At 45.8% G+C, this 20,232-nt stretch overlaps 1 protein-coding gene and 1 long non-coding RNA gene across 2 annotated transcripts in view; one reads left to right on the top strand and one right to left on the bottom strand.

Annotated features, from left to right (window-relative positions):
- Positions 1-20,232, bottom strand: part of LOC111975636 (ubiquitin carboxyl-terminal hydrolase 24-like) — a 36,896-nt gene that overhangs the window by 2,619 nt on the left and 14,045 nt on the right. Inside the window, 47 exon segments of the mRNA XM_024147566.2 lie at positions 125-322; positions 665-740; positions 933-1,011; positions 1,170-1,236; positions 1,338-1,403; positions 1,497-1,610; positions 1,694-1,812; positions 1,903-2,005; positions 2,164-2,253; positions 2,336-2,543; positions 2,673-2,890; positions 3,005-3,100; positions 3,268-3,418; positions 3,502-3,643; positions 4,127-4,248; positions 4,369-4,697; positions 4,789-4,930; positions 5,024-5,106; positions 5,355-5,453; positions 5,562-5,807; positions 5,994-6,253; positions 6,384-6,575; positions 6,675-6,736; positions 6,990-7,091; positions 7,093-7,148; positions 7,232-7,269; positions 7,272-7,301; positions 7,374-7,426; positions 7,428-7,533; positions 7,691-7,804; positions 7,807-7,842; positions 7,845-7,851; positions 9,192-9,414; positions 9,764-9,957; positions 10,065-10,220; positions 10,325-10,433; positions 10,527-10,612; positions 10,711-10,884; positions 10,992-11,201; positions 11,370-11,552; positions 11,688-11,741; positions 11,813-11,953; positions 12,122-12,198; positions 12,513-12,624; positions 12,707-12,838; positions 12,995-13,144; positions 18,120-18,227. Coding sequence (XP_024003334.1) covers positions 125-322; positions 665-740; positions 933-1,011; positions 1,170-1,236; positions 1,338-1,403; positions 1,497-1,610; positions 1,694-1,812; positions 1,903-2,005; positions 2,164-2,253; positions 2,336-2,543; positions 2,673-2,890; positions 3,005-3,100; positions 3,268-3,418; positions 3,502-3,643; positions 4,127-4,248; positions 4,369-4,697; positions 4,789-4,930; positions 5,024-5,106; positions 5,355-5,453; positions 5,562-5,807; positions 5,994-6,253; positions 6,384-6,575; positions 6,675-6,736; positions 6,990-7,091; positions 7,093-7,148; positions 7,232-7,269; positions 7,272-7,301; positions 7,374-7,426; positions 7,428-7,533; positions 7,691-7,804; positions 7,807-7,842; positions 7,845-7,851; positions 9,192-9,414; positions 9,764-9,957; positions 10,065-10,220; positions 10,325-10,433; positions 10,527-10,612; positions 10,711-10,884; positions 10,992-11,201; positions 11,370-11,552; positions 11,688-11,741; positions 11,813-11,953; positions 12,122-12,198; positions 12,513-12,624; positions 12,707-12,838; positions 12,995-13,144; positions 18,120-18,227 — 5,913 coding nt within the window.
- On the top strand, positions 8,517-9,189 carry LOC139028942 (uncharacterized). Its single transcript, XR_011481174.1, has 5 exons — positions 8,517-8,591; positions 8,638-8,724; positions 8,882-8,956; positions 9,052-9,084; positions 9,156-9,189. It is a non-coding gene; the product is annotated as an uncharacterized lncRNA (long non-coding RNA).

Raw genomic sequence — 20,232 nt, 5'->3', positions numbered from 1 at the left:
TCCAGCCTAGATTTAGAGCCCCGTTCTAAGAAGTGGCAATATCTCTATTCTTGGGCTGTTACTGTTCTCTTTATACATTCTACCTCTGAAGTTTTCCATAAACACACTGTCAGACTGTGTGTACCTGTCGGAGGCTGCGGTCGGCGTTCTCGTTGGCTGGGCTGCCGTCAGAGCCGTTGCTGCTGCCAGACGGCTCCTTCTCGTTGAGCAGTGCTGTGGCGTAGGCCAGCGTGTCCTGGGCTGAGATGGTGCGCTGGAATGTTTTGGCTGTGGACGTCTCATTGGACACGTTGCTCTGAGGAGTCCAGTAGTGTTCCGACATCTGACAGAGAAACACACTGTTACTCTAACGCATACTCTACTTTCCCACACACACACACACTCACAAACAAACATGCCTCACGCATGTACACTCACACCACAGGAGGTTTGTGGCACCTTAATTGGGGAGGACGAGCTCGTGGTAATGACTGAAGTAAGTGCAATGGTATCATATACATCAAACTCATAGTTCAGGTGTTTGATGCCATTCCATTTGCTCTGTTCCGGGCATTACTATGATCTGTTCTCCCCTCAGCAGCCTCCTGTGACTCACACGTACATTTGAGAGACAGGTCTGAAATAGTCTGCTGGATTGTGTGTGTTATTTGTGCTTGATGCTTGCCTTTTTCTGCAGCCATTGCACTGCCCAGCTCCAGTGACCAGACAGATCTTTAAAATAGTCCTTAGCAGGAACACACCTGGAGACAGACACACACAAACACGTTATGTGAAACCAGGAAGTGTGAAATGAGAGGTATTCACAGAACTGAAAAATGTGCATTACTTTGATGTATTTGCTGCAACGGTCAAATCTACCCCCATTCAATATTTTCAGCCTGAGACACTATTGGGGCGACATATTTCTCAAAACGGTCTCTGGAGAAACTCACTTCTGTGCCAGGGTAACCAGGAACTTGACACACTGATAGCAGCGGCTGCTGTCCACATTGTTACTCTGGTGCATCAATGCTGCAAACAAGAGAACAGAGTCACACACACACACACACACACACACACACACACACACACACACACACACACACACACACACACACACACACACACACACACACACACACACACACACACACACACACACGCCCAGTGAAGAGTGGAAGGTAGCCTACCTAGCAGGCCTTTCTCTGACTCGAAGGCGTACTTCAGTCTCTGAGTCTGAAGAGGATCCTCCACCACCTGAGAACACACACACATATTACACACGCAGTCTGGAGCTGGCATTATTCACTGTGTTTCCAAGGACACGCAGAAAGGTTTGATTGCCAGCTGTCACTCACCAGCAGCTCCTGCAGCAGCTGGAACACGTTCTTCAGCTCATGGGGCGGAGCGGTCTCCAACTGAGTCTACACACACACGGTATTGGATGCGTTTTGTGCTGGGATTTGTAGTTATCCGTGATAATGGATTTGTTTAGGGCTGGGAGTTGTAGTTCTTACCTTGAGCAGCTGTAGTACTCCCAGGGAGAAGGGTTCGTTACAGAAGGAGCAGTACGTCACCATCTCTATCAGCACAGTCAGAGGGCCGGACAACTCCCGCACGGCAAACATCACCTACACACACGGAAACAGTTACAAATACAACCTCTTCCATATAGATGTGTCAATGTGTGTGTATGCATGAGACTGTGTGTTACCTCCAGCAGGTAAGGCTGTCCCTCGTGGGTGAAGAGCGAGGCCATGATGTCAGCGTTGAGCTGGAGGAGGGTGGAGGAGGCAGGGACACTGCTCACATTCAGCTTACAGACACCTTGATCTGAGAAATACACACAATCACGTCAGGTTACACACATCAGCGTATTATGGAAGCATCCTAACTGTGGTAATGTGTGTTTGTGTGTGTTACCATGTGTGTGCTGTGTGTTGAGGTCTGAGTGGAGAGTCATCAGGGCCAGAGTGGAGTGCAGGTGCAGGAACTCTCTGGCCTGGGCTGGACTCCATCTCCGATTCTAGAGCGAGAGAACGAAAGAGAGATAGAGAGAACGCAAGATAGAGGGAGTGGGAAAAAGGTGATGAGCTTCCAGAACCATCAACAACAACATCCTGTCATATTCATTTCTCTGCAGATGAGCAGGAATTGAGTGTGTGGGTGTGTGTGTGTGCGTACCTGGTTGTTCTGTCTGTTGGGCCCGAGGAGGAAGATGAGCATCCTGCGATACGCTGAGTGTTTCAACAACAACTGGCACGGACCAGAGCCCTGGGAGAAAGAGATACTGATATCAGAGTGGATCTGTCTATGTGTGCATGTAATGTGTTCATATGGTGCTTGTGTGTGTTACCCTCTGAGCAAAGTTGCTGAAGAGGCTGAAGTATTGGTTGCAGTGTTTGACGTTCTCAGGAACGTCTTTGTCCAATAGGGAGAGGAGCGCATCGGTCAGGCTGTCCAATCCAGAGTCAGTGAAGTGGAGCGCACTCTCTAAGGTTTTCTCCAAGATGGCTGCCACTACGACCCTCACCTCCCTCACCCCGCACTCCAACAGACACACCCTGGGGGGAGGAGAGAAAGAGAAGATCAGTTGGATTGATGAGTAGTAATGTAAGTACTATAAGCAGTAGTGTTATGTTAGTACTGCAGTGGTTCTGTGTGGAGTGTTGTAGTATTATAGTTGTACTGACTTGGTGATCTCTCGTCCCTCAGGTCCCACCAGGTACTGAGCCATCCAGTGACAGGCTTCACTGCTTTTAGACAGCAGCACCTCCACCGTAGCCATCCACTCCTCGGTGTCTACCCGCAGCTTCTTCTTGGTGTGGAGGTAGGTGTGGAACAGGAAGTGGACCGCCAACTGGAGACTCTCTCTGGCCATGGCCTGGTAGGCTGGGTGCTTCAGCTTTGTCTGGAATACAACACACATTGCTTATAAGAACAGTTTGGAGAGGCAGGCACAACCTAGAATTATGCTGACACGTCTCTGTTTTTCCTACACCCACAAACAGTCACAAACACGTACCGCGTTGACGGAGGCCAATGACAGAGTGAAGTTGAAGTAGTCGCTGTTGTACACATCTCTGTTCTTCATAAACTTCAGGTTCTCATCTCTCACCATCTACACACACACACACAAAGACAAAGAAGTTTGTCTGTGTACCACAAGAGTCTGTTAACTTTCTTAGCTAAAGCCTAAGCATGAACACAGTGTGCTATTAAAGTCTTCAGGTCTCAAGTAAGGTTATTGATTAAAAAAAACATGGTCCACTGAACCAGTGTATTTACCTGGTAGATCCTAGCAGGCATCTTCTCCACAAACAGTCCTTTCTTCTCTCCCTTCCGTACGAGGCGGGTCAGGACAGAGAGACGGTCATTGTTGGCCCTTGGGGGCCGAGGGGACGACTGGGGACTGACATCTGGGCTAGAGGGTGCCGAACTACATGGGAGAGAGAGGGTTAAAGTGCGAGTTGTGTGGGTGTATATTTAGACTGTGTGTGTGTGTGTGTGTGAGAGACTCACAGTGTGAGGTCTTCTGCTTCTTGCCTCATGGCGCTGACTCTGCTCTTCTTGGGGAGAACAGGAGAGTTCTGGTCACTGATCCTCTGGTAGAACAACATGTAGGCGTTCCAATACCGCCGCCGCACGTCAGGGTAGGGGTTAGCTACACACACACAGATAGGGATGTTTGATCTTTCATGTCATTAAAGTTGCACTACGCAGAAATCGCTCCGCCATTTACTGGTTGCTAAAACTCTAATAGTTCGCCAAATTTCAGTTTATGTTCCAAAATAAGCTAGTATAGTGTGGAGAATCATTGTACCATCTAAACCGCTGTGAAAAATATTCTTGTTCCAGCTGGTGTACAAAACCGAAAGTAAAAGACACAAAAACAAAACTTAAGAAAGGGAAGCATAGAAATACTGCACATAGAACATATATACCACTTCTTAGACTTGCTTTCAAGTGGAATGATTGATCTATAACTCCCATTTCTATGTGAATTTGGTCAGGTCGCCCAAAAAGTTACATATTACCACTAATGTACAGAAGGAACTGGACGCTACCCGAGGGACATCACAACTTTTGCTGCTGAGAATGTTTTGTTGATATCCACTACTTGGTCTACCTGTTAAATAGGACTTACACTGGTCGTAGACTTTAGGCCGGTACTCTCCTCCAAAGCACTCGTACTCCAGAGTCTCGTCATTCATATCAAACTCCTCGACCACGTTGTCATTAAACTTATACCACCTTCCCCTAGCACTGCTGAGGACAGTAGAGGAGAGGACAGGATGATAAGTTGATAATTTGTGTTAAAAGTACAAGTACTTGTCTTAAACGTGAGATATTTTTTATGACACTTAAGTGTGTGTGTATGTCTCTTACCGTCTGTCCTTGATGAAGGAGTAGTAGTGTCCAGCGTGTGCCTGTCCACTGTGGACTACAACTCCCACCAGTTCGTAGTTCTCTGAGATGGTCACCTTCTTCCTGGGTGAGCCCCCTGCCTCGCCCCGGCCGTCTCCCCCCTCCGCACCCCCATCCTGACGAGCCATGCCAGACACTGTGTAGGGCTCCATGTTCAGCACCCAGGGAAACCTGATCTGCTCGTCATATTTGATGGAGCGTCCGCTCTCCCAGTCGAAACCGAAGCGCATCAGATGGATACAGAGAACACTGGGTAGGGACTTTATGCAGGTCCGCTTCACTGTGGTACGCTGGAGAGATACGTACACCGCGTTAACATAAATGTTCACACAACACTGGACAGCAACTTAATAAACACCCTCTTTATACACACACACACACCTTCTCCTTGCACTTTTCGCAGTAGTAGGCGTTGGTTCCTTCTAGCACCTCCCCCCTGACAAACTGGTCCAATGAGATCTCCAGACTCTGACAGGAAGTCACACCCAGGTTCAGCGCCATAAACGTCTCCTCTCGCTCATACCTATGATCAGGGATCACAGGTTATAGTTAGGAGTTTATACGTGATGGCTGCCTTTGTTTTTGTGTGTGTGTGTGTGTGTGTCTGTGAGCTCACCGGTGAGGGCAGTCTTTGCAGATCTTCTGATCAGAGAAGATTCCCTGGAAAGTATTCTTGAAGATCTGCTCACGGCCGATTTTCTGAAAAATAAGACAGACCCAACATCTCTATAATTATAAAGGTGTGTGTTGTGTTACATTGTAGTACACACACGTGTTAAGTAGATGTGAATAGTGGAGTGTGTGTTACATTACATTTGACATATAAACTAGCGAGGTGAGACAACAACACATCAATCGTATCAAGTACATTTTTCCTCCACAAAGTATTTATCAGCAAAGTCAGTGCTAGTGGGAAAAGACAAGTGCCTTTTGTTATTGTGTGTTACCTTGAGGTGCTCGTCCAACTGGTCCACCAGTGAAGTGAAGAACTCATAGGCATCCTGCTGCTCCCGTACATACAGCTCCTTATTCCACATCTTAAAGATCTACAGAAACACATAGACCTGTTATTTCTGACCGAAACATGGCTAGTCAGTTGGGTATGTGCTGTGTATTAGAATGAGTGTGTGTGTGTAGTGCGCATGTTTAGACACCTTCCAGAAGTTCTCAGGGACGTAGTACTGCAGCTTGCTCTCCATCAGGTGTCCGAACAGAGACTGGACCTGACAGAAAACACTCTCGTCTGGCTGCTCCGTGTCGTCCTCTATAGACAGAAAGGCCTCAGCCAGGCCAGGCTGCATGTACAGCTGCTGGAATACAGCATTCATATAGCAGGTGGCTCCACCGTTCTTTAACCCTACGAACCCTGACACAGAACAACTGTCCACCGGCGGGAGGAACTGAGAGAGGGGCACGGAGGGAACAGAAGAGAGAGACACGTTGAAGGTAGACTGACTATCAAGAAGACCTATTAGCCTTTCTTATAACGTCACGCACCTGTAACACTTCAGTTCTATCACGRAATTCTCCATTCACCTCTGTTTCTTTGTTGTGTGTGTGTGTTCAAGCATGTGTGGGAGACTCACGTCAAACTCCTTGCTGAGCGAGGGGTCTGACTGGTGGTGCATGGACAGCAGTTCTCTGGTGATAAGCTGTAGGTTGGCCACAGAGCTGTCTGCCAGCATCACCAGCACCTCGTAGGCTGCCAATCTGCTGCTGGCCGTGCTGCACTTGGGGTGGAAGTCGTGGCTGGGGGGGGAACTAGAGGCGGGGTCAGACGTGTTCAGGATGATGCGGGACGCTCGGAACAGGAAGTCATCCAACAGCTGCTGGATCAGAGAGGGACCTGCGGAGAACAAACCAACAGACACAGAGAGAGACAGACAGAGACTTCAGATCACACACCTTCTACGAGCTCCAGATGGCCATACGGCCTCCTGATCAAAATCTCAAAACATGCTTATGTGTGTTCTCACCCAGGTGTTCCTTCTCGGTGCCACAGAGTGACAGTAGTGTTTTGATGAGGCGGAGGTGTCCAGCCTGCAGGATGTTGTCAGCCTCGCTAGTCTCCATCTCAGAGCTCCAGCTGGGCTCAAAGTTATCCAACCAGCTGATCTCATCTTCCAACATGGCTGCTGCACTCACTGACAACACCTCCATCTCTGAACCTGAGGGAGGGGGACAGGAGCATTCCTCCTGGGTCAATGACAGTGTTGAAAAATTGTTGGTGCGTGTGTGTGTGTGTGTGCGCGTGTGTGTAAACTCACTGGTCAGGTCATCCAGTAGTTGACATCGCAGTTCAAAGTATTCAGTACACTGAGACAGCAACCTGGACAGACAGAACAACATTATACACTCAGATACAGACAGATAGACAGGCACACACTGAACAAATGGGCACTGGCGCTATACATCCAAATACATTTATAACCAACTACAGCTATATAACGCTACATATCAGCTTCCAATTATATTTTACATTTAGTCAATCTATCATTGGTCACAGATATGTTTGACAACAGATGGCGGCAAATTAACTTCCTACTGCCTCCCAGCAGCAACGACAACACGTGTGTGTGTACCTCTGGTTGACTCCTCTCATGACAGAGGTGGGGCTTCCAGAGGGCAGCTGGGAGGTGAGGACGACTCGCAGCAGGACACGTTGGGCTTGATGATCTCAGGGCAGCAGACGTGTCTGATTGGCTCAGAGTGTACAGCTGGTCACACGCCACGCGCCGGATCTGACATAGAGACACAGGTTATAAGACACACACTCAGTCTCACCACCCCCCACACACACCCCCCCCCCCCCCCCCCTAGCTACCTCTCCACTGGCTGATCCCAGCAGGATGTCGATGATGAGTCGCTGCCACAGGGGAGGTTGTAGAATGACCCTGGATGAGACAAACACTGTTAGCATTCGGTCTTCACAAGATGTGTGTGTGTGTGTGTGTGACACGTGTTACCTAGCTGCTGTGTCCGTAGCTGTAGGCAGGTGACAGTAGAGACAGGGCTCTCTAGCAATGATGCAGTCTTTAATTGAAACACTCTGCTGCTTCACACATCTTCCAGCATGCAACGCAGTGGGCGGCGCCTCGCCCTCACTGCTGGAGCTGCAGTTACTTCCTGTAGAAAGGAGACAGACATCAGTAGATGGCAAAACAATCAGATACCAGAGAAACAGGCGCTAATCTATTTCTTGCTGTTAATTCAGGCTGTCGGTGCAATAATTCAGGCTGTCGGTGCATTATTATCCATCAGTTTCTTGTGTGTGGTGTCTCACCAGTGCTGCTGACACGGCTGCGGACCACGAGGGGGAGGATGTGAGCTGTGTTCAGGTCTGATTGGCTGAGGACTGCCGACGAGATCAATCGGGCGGCGGCTGCTGCCCAGGTTAGCGCATGAAACACGCCACCGTCGAGGTGAAGTCCCCCACTCCATCGTCTACAGAGGAGCGACTGGGTAGAGGTGTGTGTGTGTGCGTGTGTATTAAGTATGCATTAGAGGTGTGTGTTAGGTTGCATTAGAGGTGTGTGTGTGTGTGTGTGTGTGTTGTGTATTAGGTATGTATTAGAGGTGTGTGTGTGTGTGTGTTAGCTTGTATAGAGGTATGTGTGTGTGTGTATTGGTGTGCATTAGAGGTGTGTGTGTCTGTGTTAGGTATGTGCATTAGAGGTGTGTGTGTGTGTGGTGTGTGTGTGTGGTGGTGTGTGTTTGGTATGCATTAGAGGGTGTGTGTGTGTGTGTTTGTATGCTTAAGAGGTGTGTGTGTGTGTGTTTGGTATGCATTAGAGGTGTGTGTGTGTGTGTGGTTGCTTGGTATGCATTAGTGGTGTGTGGTGTGTGTGTTTGGTAATGGGCATTAGAGTGTGTGTGTGTGTGGTGTGTGTGTGGGTGTTGGTATGCATTAGAGGTGTGTGGTGTGTGTGTGTGTGTTGTGTTTGGTATGCATTAGAGGTGTGTGTGTGTGTGTGTGTGTGTGTTTGGTATGCATTAGAGGTGTTGTGTGTGTGTGTTTGGTATGCATTAGAGGTGTGTGTGTGTATATTAGTCATGCATTAGAGGTGTGTGTGTATTAGGTATGCATTAGGGTGTGTGTGTGTATTGGTATGCATTGGATTGTGTGTGTGTGTATTAGGTATGCATTAGAGGTGTGTGTGTGTGTGTGTTTGTATGCATTAGAGGTGTGTGTGTGTTATTAGTACATGCTTAAGGTGTGTGTGTTATTAGGTATGCATTAGAGGTGTGTGTGTGTATTGTATGCATTGATGTGTGTGTGTGTATTAGGTATGCATTAGATGTGTGTGTGTGTGTTGTGTTTGGTATGGATTGAGGTGTGTGTGTGTTGTGTGTTTGGTATGCATTAGAGGTGTGTGTGTGTGTGTGTGGTGTGTGTGTGTGTGTTGTGTGTGTGTGTGTTGTGTGTGTGTGTGTATGCATTAGAGGTGTGTGTGTGTATATTAGTCTTGGATAGGCTGTGTGTGTATTAGGTATGCATTAGGAGTATGTGTGGTGTGTGTGTGTGTGTGTGTGTGTGTGTGTGTATTAGGTTTGCCATGAGATGTGTGTGTGTGTGTGTATTAGTATGCATTAGAGGTGTGTGTGTTATTAGTATGCATTAGAGTGTGTGTGTTTGTGTATTAGGTATGCATTAGAGGTGTTTGTGTGTGGATTTTGGTATGCATTAGAGGTGTGTTGTGTATTAGGTGTGTGTTAGGTATGTCATTGAGGCTGTGTGTGTGTATTAGGTGTGTGTTAGGTATGCATTAGAGGTGTGTGTGTACCTGTATAGCTACACGTGCAGCAGGGATGATCTCCTCTACTCTGATGGAGGAGCGTTCAGACAGAGACATCTGTCTATAGGAGCTCTTCTCAGGCGTTCCACACAGCGACAGCTGTCTCCCCGGTCGCCCTGCGTTACGGAATGGCCGACTAGATAGCGTGTCGCCCTCTCGAATGACATCATCATCCAGCAACGACGGCATACTTTGGCCAACCAATAAGAACCTGCAGGGAAAAGGAAGATCCAATCACATTCAACCTCTCTAACAATGTATATTTATTTGGGTATGTGTGGGCTTGTGTTGCTATCCTCGTGGATACCAGAAATCCCCAGAAGTCCCCAAAAGGAAAGCAAAACAAGGAAAACCTTTCCCTCGTGGGGACATTTCCCATGTCCCCATGAGGGCAAAAGCTATTTTAGGCTTAGGGGTTAAGTTTAGGAGGTATGGGTTAATGGTTAGGGAAAATAGGATTTTGAATGGAAATAAATGTTAGCTCCCCACAAGGCTAGAAAAACATATGCGCTGTGTGTGTGTGTGTGTGTGTGTGTGTGTGTGTGTGTGTGTGTGTATACCTGGCCAGTTGTAGACAGATGGAGTAGACTCCCTGTCTGGTCTCATAGTCCACCTCAGAGGGAATAGAGTCCCGCTGCATCACGTTCACCACCAAACTGAGTCCTCCTGCTTTCAGGAAGTTCTCACAGAAAGACTTGACACTGGTCTTAGCCATCTCATCATCTGAGGTTGGCATCAACTTAGAACTCAACACCTAATGAGAGAGAAAGAGAGATTTCAAAGGAAGAAATGTGAGTGTTGTGTGTGTCACAGAGTGTGTGTGTGTATGTAGTGTGTGTGTGTGTGTGTGTGTGCGTGCACCTCCAGGTTGTAGAGGACTCTGAAGGTGGACATCCCAGGAGCAGAGGATCTGAAGAGTGATTCCAAGATGGAGGCAGCACTGGGCTGGTGCTGTTGCTTAGAACCCAGAGACGGAGACCGAGAGCCTGACCCCTGACCCAGGGTGAACAATGTCTTCTACAGGAGACACACACGTTATCACACTGGCTCAGGTCAGAGGAGTTGAACTCTCCTCATCATAATTTCAACCTAAACACAGCATATATATATATTATATGTACCTGGTGACTCCAGACACTGGACTCTTTGGGAACAAAGTTATCTAGAGCGTCCTGAACCTCTGGGTCTGTTGGGATCAGCAGCAGCAGCTTACGTACACGCAGAGTTATCCTGGAATACACACACACAGAACGTTATACATTTTTGACCATTCGGGAGTCAGGTCCAAATCCTTGAAGTATCTGCGTAACTTGAGTAACTCACCGTGGTTCGTCCAGGTTGGCCAGCTGGTAGAGCATCTCAAACACATTACACACCAACGCCATGACAACACCTGGAAGGGACTTCTCCTACACACACATACACCGTTAAATCAAATCACATAATCAAACTCAAACATTAACTCAATGTGTTTGTATATACATGTGCGCGCATGTGTGTGGTGTACCTGTTCCATAGCATAGGCTGAGTTGAAGACAGCGGAGCTGGAGGAGGAAGCGGAGACGGAGGACTCTGAGCTGCCACCAGAGGGCGTGCCGGTGCCAGAGCTCTTCACTGTCAGAGACTGCTCATCACTGAACCCCAGCTGGGACAGCAGCTTCTGGTCCCGGTTCATAGTCAACTACAGACAGAGAGAGAGTTACACAAAACACACACATATAGTTACATATGATACACAGTCACACACACCCATCTTTTGGCTTACAGAGACACAAATAACACACTCACCACGCTGTCGTTGGCAAAGATCTGAACGTTGTCGACTGGACAGTTGAGATGCTCAGCAATCTTCCAGCGGATGCTGCCTATAGTCTCGTTACTGTGGGCCTCCAAGGTGAAGGTGTCTTTGGTGGACTCATAGGTGACATGCAGAGAGACAGGGTGGCCATTGAACGACGCTCCGTGAGGTAGAATGGTACGAGGCACAGAATACAGGTCCTACACAGAAACACAGAGTCATCTTTTCATGTGTCCATCTCGTTCTTTCACCCCACTTCTCATCACTCAAATGCAAATAGTTTGTAACTACGGGTGAATATGTTGGGGGTGAAAACCAGTTGAAATTGCTTGGTCAGTGTGATGTCAGAGCCAGAGAGAGGGGATTACCTCGATAGTGATGACATAACGCTCAGCCAATAGCAGCAGCCTCTCAATGATCACCAGCTTGGTGGACCTGGAAGGTGATTGGACAGACGTGGCTACAGTCGGCATGGTGGTGGCGGTCAGCATCTTGGTTGCCCTGGTAACAGCATGAGTCAACGTGGGCCCTCCTAGAGCTGAACTGGCCGCCTGAGAGAGAAAGAACCAGGCAAGGAGACTTTTAATTTCATCAAGTCAGTAAGCTTTATTAGCATAGTATGTAATTATCTTATATAAGAAGTTAAACACATTCCATCTGATAGTTGTGATGAATGAAGAACTCACCTCCAGTCGTTTGTAACAATCAGCAATGAACTTCTTGTGTAAAGACACAGAATCCTACACAGACACAAAGAGTGAATACCAGAGATTGTAGTCCTGCAACACAAAACTCCCCCCCACACACACACCTTCTTCATCTTGGGGTTGAGGTTGGTGTAGCTGTATGTGATGATTAGCTGTATGGCCTCGTTAGCGATCTCCTCATCAGGCGTTTCCATGGCGATGCGCCAGATAAAGTCCATCCCAGCCAGGTCTAGCCGCTCCACACACTACACACACACAACAGGGTTAGGGTTTGTAAGTCCCACACATGACGCCACTACATGTAGTCATGTGATAACATTTCATAAAATCCTTGAAAGTAACAAAAAATCTTATAGTTAACAGGTTACTAGTTATATATTCTCCATTGGCAACCCTAGTGTGGACTGACTCACCAGTTGAGTCCCCTGCCGTTTCAAGCGATGGTCACACAGGTTGACATTCTCAAAGAAGGTCTTAAACAGATTAAAGCCTGAAATATCCCAAATAAAAACCACTGGTTAAAGCCACTATGTAAGCTAAGCTCTACAGTGCATTCGGAAAGTAATCAGACATTTTGTTACGTTACAGCCTTATTCTAAAATGGATTAAATTATTTATTTTTTCTCTTCAATCTACACACAATACCCCATATTTTAGAATAAGGCTGTAACATACCAAAATGTGGAAAAAGTCAAGGGGTCTGAATACTTTCCGAAGGCACTGTATATAATATTAAAAGAGTGGGCCATCAAAAATGCTAACGAAATAATGTATAAAATGTGTGTGTGATTATGTGTGTTTCACCATTCATAGTAATCTCGTAGGGCTCCAGTTTGAGGATCTTCTCTTTGAAGAGCTGCTGCTGAACATCACTCTCCAGATCATGCTGGCCCTTAGTGAACCACTCAAAACACATCTACACACACACAGTTAAAGTTAGTGTATACATATAGATGGAGTAGACTATGTAATATAGAGTATGTAACATGTGTGTGTACCTCTCTGTCCAGCTCGCAGACTTCGGGTCCAGAGACCAGGCAGTCCCATAGTTCTTTGGCTCTGTTCCAGACCAGGTAGAGGCTCGCCTCCTGGAGGAAGAAGGCCAGGAACCTCAGGTGGCCATCTAGATACTGGAGGGGGAGGGAGAGTGAGTCAGGAACCAGCAAGGACTTCATGTGTTTATCTCACAGATATCAAAATCCTCAATCCATCATCCAGTATCTCAACCACAAACTTCTACCAAAGCAAATCAGACAGACAGACAGGAGAGACAGACAGAACTGTACCTCCTGGTAGGTGTATCGTCCATCCACTAGTGTGTGTCCGGTCAGTCCGTTGTTCCCAGCGGCAGACACCGCTAGTCGATGGCAGACCACCAGAGATCCTGTAATCAGTTTGACGATCTCAAAGTTCTTCTTCAAGTCCTGGATGATGCTCTGCTGGGGGAGCACATGTGCTATGAAGATGTGTCTGTGGCTTTTGATGTCTGTAATAGAGCCTGACCGATTTATCGGTTGACCGATATTGTCAGCCGATATTAGCCTTTTACCGATGTATTTGTATCAGCGTTTAATCCATTGAAAAGGACCGATATAAGATGTGGAGAAAACACTGTTCTTCATAGAAGTTGACGTTTTGTGCATTTCATTATTTGTACTGAAGATGTCGCTCTTTAAATAGCTAGAAGCCTATATTGCCTTGGCACGCTACACTAAAAGCCAATTTATGACTGATCCTGAAATGTGGTCGGAGGCTTTGTATGGAGGGTGCGACGCAACTACGGAGCTTCTGGAGACATACGGAGGCCAAACCCAGCTCCGTACCCCTTCGCCATGTACCTCAAGTTTTGTAACAATGTGGAGGGCTCCGTATGGCTCCGCATTGACATGATTGGTTGATGGTAGTTGGTGGGAAGTCTTCAATAAACAGAAAATCACTTCCTTAACAACTTCCTCCACAATAGCTCTGTGTTGCTCCGTGAAGCGCAAGAAGTATGAATGCCCTGACTTCTGCAGAGGCCGTATCACTGTAAATGCTGCACGGCCAATGCAGACGTCAGATTGACCATGGAGCACCTTTAAGACGGGACACTACCAACGGGCCAACTCAACTACACCATTCAGAGGAGAGCAGGGTTGCCATGTCTGCGGTTTTGTTACAAATTAGGCTACTTTCAAAACGATGTCGTGGGTGAAAATGGATGAAAATGTGTTGTTTGCGGGTTGGAGGTTTTTGGGCTACTTCTAAAATTGCACTGTGGCCGCCATGGCATTTTTCTTAAAAAGATATATTTCACTGTGACCTGCTGCTGCTTACTATCAGGTAGTAAGGCAGCCTGTTGCTGAGTGTGTGAGTGGCGGGGAGGGGGCGGAAGGGTGTGTGTATGTTGAGACTGAGCGCCGCAGCAGGCAGGAGTCACATGAGCAGCACGCACACATTTCAACTTTTTACCTTTGTAGGTAGGCTATTTGGATTGTCATTAGGGAGACATATTCCCAACCGTAGGCTATTTGGATTGTCATTAGGGAGACATATTCCCAACCGTAGACTATTTGGATTGTCATTATGAGAGACATATTCCCAACCGTAGCTATTTGGATTGTCATTAGGGAGACATATTCCCACCGTAGGCTATTTGGATTGTCATTAGGGAGACATATTCCCAACCGTAGGCTATTTGGATTGTCATTATGGAGACATATTCCCACAGTAGGATGTTTGGATTGTCATTAGGAGACATATTCCCAACCGTAGACTATTGTGATTTGTCATTAGGGGACATATTTCCAACCGTAGCTATTTGGATTGTCATTAGGGAGACATATTCCCAACCGTAGCTATTGATTTGGATTGTCTTAGGGAGACATATTCCCAACCGTAGACTATTTGGATTGTCATTATGGAGACATATTCCCAACCGTAGGCTATTTGGATTGTCATTAGGGAGACATATTCCCAACCGTAGATATTTGGTTGTGTCATTATGGAGACATACTCGCCACACCGTAGGCTATTTGGATTGTTTGTCATTAGGGGGAGACATATTCCCAACCGTAGCTATTTGGATTGTCATCTAGGAGACATATTCCCAACCGTGAGGCTATTTGGATTGTCATTAGGGAGACATATTCCCAACCGTAGACTATTTGGTGTCATTATGGAGACATATTCCCAACCGTAGGCTATTTGGATTGTCATTAGGGAGACATATTCCCAACCGTAGACCTATTTGGTTTGTCATTATGAGACATATTCCAACCGTAGCCCTATTTGGATTGTCATTATGGAGACATATTCCCAACCGTAGACTATTTGGTTTGTCATTATGGAGACATATTCCCAACCGTAGACTATTTGGTTTGTCATTATGGAGATACATATGCCCAACCGTAGGCTATTTGGATTGTCATTAGGGAGACATATTCCCAACCGTAGTCTATTTGGTTTGTCATTATGGAGATACATATGCCCAACCCTTTTTCTATAAAACATCTTAATGTGCTAGAACTGAAATAAGGCGACAACGCACAGGAAAACCACTTTAGGCGCTCTACAGCACATTAGATACATTTGATCGGAAGTGGTTTAAACCGCACTCTAATGTCGACTTTGCTTATGGAAAACCATATCAAGTGAAGGGTTATATGCATGCTCCGTACTTGGGTCTCGGGTGCTACACAATGAAACTGACATTGAATGTGGAGAGTGATACATCTGATACATTCATTTCATAATTTTTTACTTAACTAGGCAAGTCAGTTAAGAAAAAAATTCTTATTTACAATGACGGCCTACCCCTGCCAAACCATAACCCGGACAACGCTGGGCCAATTGTGCGCCGCTCTATGGGACTCCCAATCACGGCCGGTTGTGATACAGCCTGGAATCGAACCAGGGTCTGTAGTGATGCCTCTAGCACTGAGATGCAGTGCCTTAGCCTCCCGAGTGGTGCAGCGGTCTATGTTGAAATGACGATATCACTGGAGTCGTTGCAAATCAACGTGACACGTGTGTAGCCTACCTGGAGCTGGCAAACTGACTTAATAAATATCCTTTAACTTCAGTTTATTGTTGTTGTAGCCTTGTGTTATTATGCAATTATTATGTTAATTTAATGAAATTGGAAGTTATCAATTGTGATCATGGGTCAGAATTCTATCACAATTGCAAGTCAGCTGTTGTTACAATGCATTAGATTGAAGGTAAATCCATCAGATTAGGCTACAGGTAAACATAAAAAATAAAAATAAATAAAAAACACTGGCTGTTGTTGACAAGCCTTTTCAGTTCATATTCATATTATTAATACATGATTCAGTGATTGAAATTAAGACCCCATCCTTAGTAGCCTCTTCCAGCAGGCTATTGGGCAACAGAAGCACTTCTTACCTCAAAATCACCTCGCTATTCATGTTATATACATTAGTCTGTCAATATGAACTAAGCAAGCTTGCCTAAGCTAATGTAGGCTATCAGGGGCTATAGGCTACCTGCAATTAGCATAACTAAACCAAGCTGAATTACAATCATGAACCCTGATTTTAGTAGGCCTAGCCTATGCCTATTGAAATCATAAGTCAATCTCGCAAATAGGCCATTTATAACGGTTTGTAGTCTTAACATCTAGCCCATAATAACAGCACAATTGCCAGAAAATAGCCAAACATTATTTTGAAAAGTGTTTTTTTGAACAGAGATTGAGATCCTCTGTCAAACTTTCATCCCTCAAACTCTCCGGTTTGATTTATCTATTGTTATGGACATGCGCATAATTTTTTTTTTTTTTTTTTACAATGAAAAACTGGGTGGTTCGAGCCCTGAATGCTGATTGGCTGAAAGCCATGGTATATCAGACCAGTGAAGGGCTGTGTCCTAGCACTTTGTGGTGCGTCGTGCATAAGAGCAGCCCTTAGCCGTGGTATATTGTTCATATACCACACCCCTCGGGCCTTATTGCTTAATTATAGCAGTCAAACAAGTTCAATCAACATCCATTGATGGAAAACATCTGGCGAGTTTAATAAGGGCAAATTATCTTCTCTCTTGCGGCATATTCAAATTCCATTATTAGTCACGTTAGCTGACAATAATWATTATTTTGATGGAAAACTGAATTTAGCTTCTTACGTTGTTACGTCAACCTTATGGAAAAAGGGTTTATTGGCTAAATGTGGCAACACCTCTCTTGCTGCAGGAAAAACATTTTGGGCTAGTTTTCAGGCTTTGTGGGCAGGTTGAATAGTCATTGGGCTACACATTTTAGCTATACCTGGCAACCCGGGAGGAGAGTGAACTACTGTGAACTAACTACTGTTTCTATGGTGAGTGGTGAGTAAAGTGCCAAAAATGCACACGGCCATATACTGTAACGTATAGTGTCATGAAACAACAATTGATGCTATGCCCAAATGTAAAGTAAGTGCCGTTACAGCCCTTTAGTGAAGCCAGTGAAATCTGGGGTGTTATATTTGTTCATTGCGAAGGTTATTCCTCAACCACTGTCATTCAAATGTTTTCAGACACAGAAAAAATACCTTTACAGGATACAAAGTAGAACTTCGTAGCTACGTTTTGATGTATGGGTTCATTGCCACTTGATAGGGACTGGTCCAAATTCACGTTTCGCCAATCATCACCCCCATTTCCATGACGTGTGCTAGCTAGCTAACTAGCTGTGTGAGAGAGTACTTGACGCCGTTCACGGAGGGTTAGTGCTATCCAGAATCCTTGGGACCCTAACCCAAACCTTAGCGTAACCATTTGTAGGGGACGTCCCACAGATTCCAGATAGCACTAAGAAACGCTTGGTGCGAGAGGCAGCGCTGTGCCAGCGGGTAATTTTGTAATTGAGGTTTTTCCTTAAAGTGACAACTACCAGAATTTAGTGGCTAAAGCCCTACAATCGAAGAAAACATAGCTAAATACTAATAGATTGAAAATGTGACCTATGTCGTTGTTTTCCAGCTGGCTAGTATGAGGCAGCACATTCTTCAGAGCCAAGTCAAATCTTTAGCTGGAATCCGTGCAGTTCATCCTATTTTTACTAGACTAGAGTAATACACAATTTGTCCATAAATAAAAAATCTAATATTTCTCAGTGCTCCTAAATTCTATGTGGGGCTTACATTCATTTTCTTTCCTCAAATGTAAGAAATCAACTTTGAGTATCTTTGTAGGGCTGCTTTAAGCACAATCTATATAGACTTTATCTTTTATTTCAGCTATATCAGATATCTGAAAATTTCCATAAAAACAAAAATCTCATATCGGTCCGGCTCTAGTGTTAGTTTAAAATGCATTACGTTAATGTGCTGTATTCGTGTATTTTTAATGCTGTCGACTGCTGCCATCTTGGACAAGGGCTCTCTAGCGAGAGAGGGGGTGAGGGGTAATGTGTGTGTGAGTGTGTACCTTGTCCTGTTTCTGGTAGGTCTGTTTGATGAAGGAGCGTGTGATCTCATGGAGCTGCCGCAGAGCTGGAACCACCCAGACCGCCTGGGGACTGCCCTGTTGAGAAGACTACACGCACCCACACAGGTTAGACACTAGTTGAGTAGCACCCTCAGCACCCCCCCCGCCCCCACCAGGCATCTACCACGCCACAATGTTTGCCACCCCCACTTTTGTTTAGAAATCACCATCACACACTAATTCATTTGTTAGAGTTTGCAATGTATCAATATTTATCTTAAAACATTTGCTATGACATAGCCAATGTGCTGTTATTGTGAAGTAGAAATGTTTAGGAGCAACAACGGCTCAGCCACGAAGTGGTATGCCACATAAGCTCACAAAACGGGACCGCCGAATGCTGAAGCGAGTAAAAATCGCCTGTCCTCGGTTGCAACACTCACTACCGAGTTCCAAACTGCCTCTGGAAGCAACGTCAGCACAATAATTGTTAGTCGGGAGCTTCATGAAAATGGGTTTCCATGGTCAAGCAGCCACACACAAGCCTAAGATCACCATGTGCAATCCCAAGCGTCAGCTGGCGTGGTGTAATGCTCGCCACCATTGGACTGGAGCTGGAGAACGCTACCTGCCCCAATGCATAGTCCCAATTGTAAAGTTTGGTGGAGGAAGAATAATGGTCTGGGGCTGTTTTTCATGGTTCGGGCTAGGCCCCTTAGTTCCAGTGATGGGAAATCTTAAAGCTACAGCATAGATGACATTCTAGACAATTCTGTGTTTCCAACTTTGTGGCAACAGTTTGTGGAAGGCCATTTCCTGTTTAAGCATGACCATTCCCCCGTGCACAAAGCGAGGTCCATACAGAAATGGGTTGTCGAGATCGGTGTGGAAGAACTTGATGGGCTTGCACAAAGCCCTGACCTCAACCCCATCGAACACCTTTGGGATGAATTGGACCGCCGACTGCGAGTCAGGCCTAATCGCACTACATCAGTGCCCGACATCACTAACGCTCTTGTGGCTGAATAGAAGCAAGTCCCCGCAGCAATGTTCCAACATCAGTGGAAAGTCTCCCAGAAGAGTGGAGGCTGTTATAGCAGCAAAGGGGGGACCAACTCCATATTAATGCCCATGATTTTGGAATGAGATGTTCGACGAGCAGTCCACATACTTTTGGTCATGTAGTGTAGGAATGTTCCAGCATGTCAGAATAGTTTTTCTGTGGGAGAGAATTAACTCAAAGCTGGAGATGATTAAGAGGGGAAATCAATGTCCTCAGAGCTGAGGAAGGACTGAGTCAGAGTTTACCAACACACACACAAAACAAATACAAGTCTCTGCACACTGAAAGACATGGCACATGTCCACACGTGCACAAACATACTGCACATTCACACACATAATACTATAACCTTTGAAACAATCAATGGCAAACATTGAATAGCCTTTTTCTGATGCAAATGCTACCCCAACGTGAAGACTATCTGCTAGAACTCATGACGTATTGACTTTAGAATCTACAAGATGTGCTGTCGGGTCAGAACTTCTCTGCAGGCTTCACTAACACATTCCAATATGAATAAAACAAAGGCATTCCTTCCTCCTCTCCTTTGTGACTGCTGTAATATAGAGCAGATGAAGGAAGGAGAGGAGGAGGAGGATAGAGCAAGGTGTCTAATAGTAAAGGAACATTGTCTTTCTCTGTCTCCCCCCCACAGGCTGTTGTTGTCCAGTTTGTTGTGTTCTGTGATGCTGCGTTCATGCACACCCTGCCTGGTAAGCATGATGTGACAGAGGAACTGACAAGCTTGAGAACAAGGAAATGAACTGTGTGTGTGTGTGTGACTAAGGGGTAAAGGAAAACAAGGACTGTGGAGAATGTGAAAGAACATTAATGCCCATGATTTTGCAATGAGATGTTCGACGAGCAGGTGTCCACATATTTTCGGAAGGTAGAAAGAATGTTATTTGAGCAAAACATTTTAGTGAACCAGCAAATCATAATATTTGAATGGAATTTCTGACTGATGCAAGCTACATTTGGATCAGTTTGAGGTTCTATGGACCGATGCACTCAGATCTTAAACATTTCAACCGGGACCGATGTGTATTG

This window comes from Salvelinus sp. IW2-2015, linkage group LG16 (assembly GCF_002910315.2).
Source record: "Salvelinus sp. IW2-2015 linkage group LG16, ASM291031v2, whole genome shotgun sequence".
In the NCBI taxonomy this organism is placed as follows: Eukaryota; Metazoa; Chordata; class Actinopteri; order Salmoniformes; family Salmonidae; genus Salvelinus; species Salvelinus sp. IW2-2015.
The sequence above is the reverse complement of the archived record's forward strand: the minus strand, read 5'-3'. Positions and strand labels throughout refer to the sequence as shown.